Source organism: Triticum aestivum, chromosome 3A, assembly GCF_018294505.1.
Source record: "Triticum aestivum cultivar Chinese Spring chromosome 3A, IWGSC CS RefSeq v2.1, whole genome shotgun sequence".
Taxonomy (NCBI): domain Eukaryota; kingdom Viridiplantae; phylum Streptophyta; class Magnoliopsida; order Poales; family Poaceae; genus Triticum; species Triticum aestivum.
This window is the reverse complement of record NC_057800.1, coordinates 206,450,621-206,452,224: the sequence shown is the minus strand read 5'-3', so window position 1 is coordinate 206,452,224 and position 1,604 is coordinate 206,450,621. Positions and strand designations below refer to the sequence as shown.

Genomic DNA, 1,604 nt, shown 5'->3' with positions numbered 1-1,604 from the left:
ATAAAAGGATTTATGGGTATACATGCCATGTCAATTGCAACTTTCATTGATTGATGTGCTTGGTAAATGGAATATGTATCCTTTTATAATGTTCATATCGTTTTCGTGTTCATATTTACGTCTATAACAATATGAAATTACTCGCATTGGTTAACCAACATAAACCAAGGGTCTTATAGACGTTTCAGCATACAACTCATGTCACAATCTCATACGGCAATCCTTTAAAAGAACGAAACGGCGGATTCTGCAGTTTCCTGAAATCTGATTTTGGGGAAGGTGGAGCTGAAAAGAGTCCCAAAATCTGCTTTTGGAGGGCGTGGAGCCGAGAGTGGCCTTTAGTTCGCACTTGGCCTCCAAATCCCAGAAGTTAACGGTCGAACGCCTCGTATTCTCTCTCACGCACGCTGCCTGCGGGCCCGTGCACCCGCTCCGCTCCCCTGATTTGTTGCAAAGTGCTCAAAACGCCCGAACCCTCCCACGATTTTGAAACCTCATTCACAGGCGAGGAGAAAAAAAACAGGAAACCCTCCGATCCCCACCCTCTCCAATGGCCGCTCCGCCGCCGACGCTCGCCCTGGCGGTGGAGAAGGGGCCACGGGCGGGGGAGACCCGGCAGTGCAGCGCGGGCGCCGCCCTCCGCGTCGGTCGCGTCGTCAAGGGCAACGATCTCGCCGTGCGCGACGGGGGCGCGTCGCAGCAGCACCTCGTCATCGAGTTCCTCCCGCCGCCCGGCGCCGGCTGGGCCGTCTCCGATCTCGGGTCCTCCAATGGCACCCTCCTCAACGGCAAGCCCCTCGCGCCCTCCGTCCCCGCCCCGCTCTCCCATGGGGACCTAATCAAGGTCGGCGATTCAACCGTGCTCGCCGTCTCCATCGCGCCTGATTCGGATCCCAAGCCTGTCGCCAACCCCAGTTCCAGGCGCTCCTCGCGGCAGACGGCGGTGGTGGCACCGATTGCGGCGGAGGAGAAGCCCCCTGCGGTGACCCGCCGTGGCGCACGAAAGAAAGCGCCGCCGGCCGCCCAGCACCCCGACACGCAGAAGGAAGATCCAGAGGCAGAGGGAGTGGCGGTGGATGAGAAGCCCCAGGTGGTTGCGCGCCGGGGAGGATGGCAGAAGCTGGCTGCAGCGGAGCCCCTATTTGAGATGGAGACTGTGAAGGCGCCTCGCCGTGGAGAGCAGAGGAAGCCCGTGGAGCCGTCTGCACCAGAGAATGAGGAGGTGGATAAGGAGGAGGCCACGGCGGTGCCGCGTCGTGGCAGACGGAAGAATGCTGCGCAGCCCCCTGAACTAGAGAAGGAAAAGGAGGAGGCCACAGTGGTGACGCGCCGTGGCAGACACAAGAATGTTGTGGGGCCGTCTGAACCAGAGAAGGAAGAGGAGGAGGAGGCCACGGCGGTGACACGCCGTGGCAGGCAGAAGAATGTTGTGGGGCCCTCTGAACCAGAGAAGGAAGAGGAGGAGGAGGCCATGGCGGTGACACGCCGTGGCAGGCAGAAGAATGTTGTGGAGCCCTCTGAACCAGAGAAGGAAGAGGAGGCCACAGCGGTGACACGCCGTGGCATGCGGAAGAATGTTGCGGAGCCCCCTGAACCAGAGAAGG

The 1,604-nt window shown here is 59.8% G+C and overlaps 1 protein-coding gene across 1 annotated transcript in view; it reads left to right on the top strand.

Annotated features, from left to right (window-relative positions):
* Window positions 1-434: 434 nt before the first annotated feature.
* LOC123060975 (ABC transporter F family member 4) overlaps window positions 435-1,604 on the top strand; it is a gene marked incomplete in the record, with an annotated part of 3,619 nt that continues 2,449 nt past the window's right edge. The window contains 1 exon segment of the mRNA XM_044483852.1: window positions 435-1,604. Coding sequence (XP_044339787.1) covers window positions 551-1,604 — 1,054 coding nt within the window.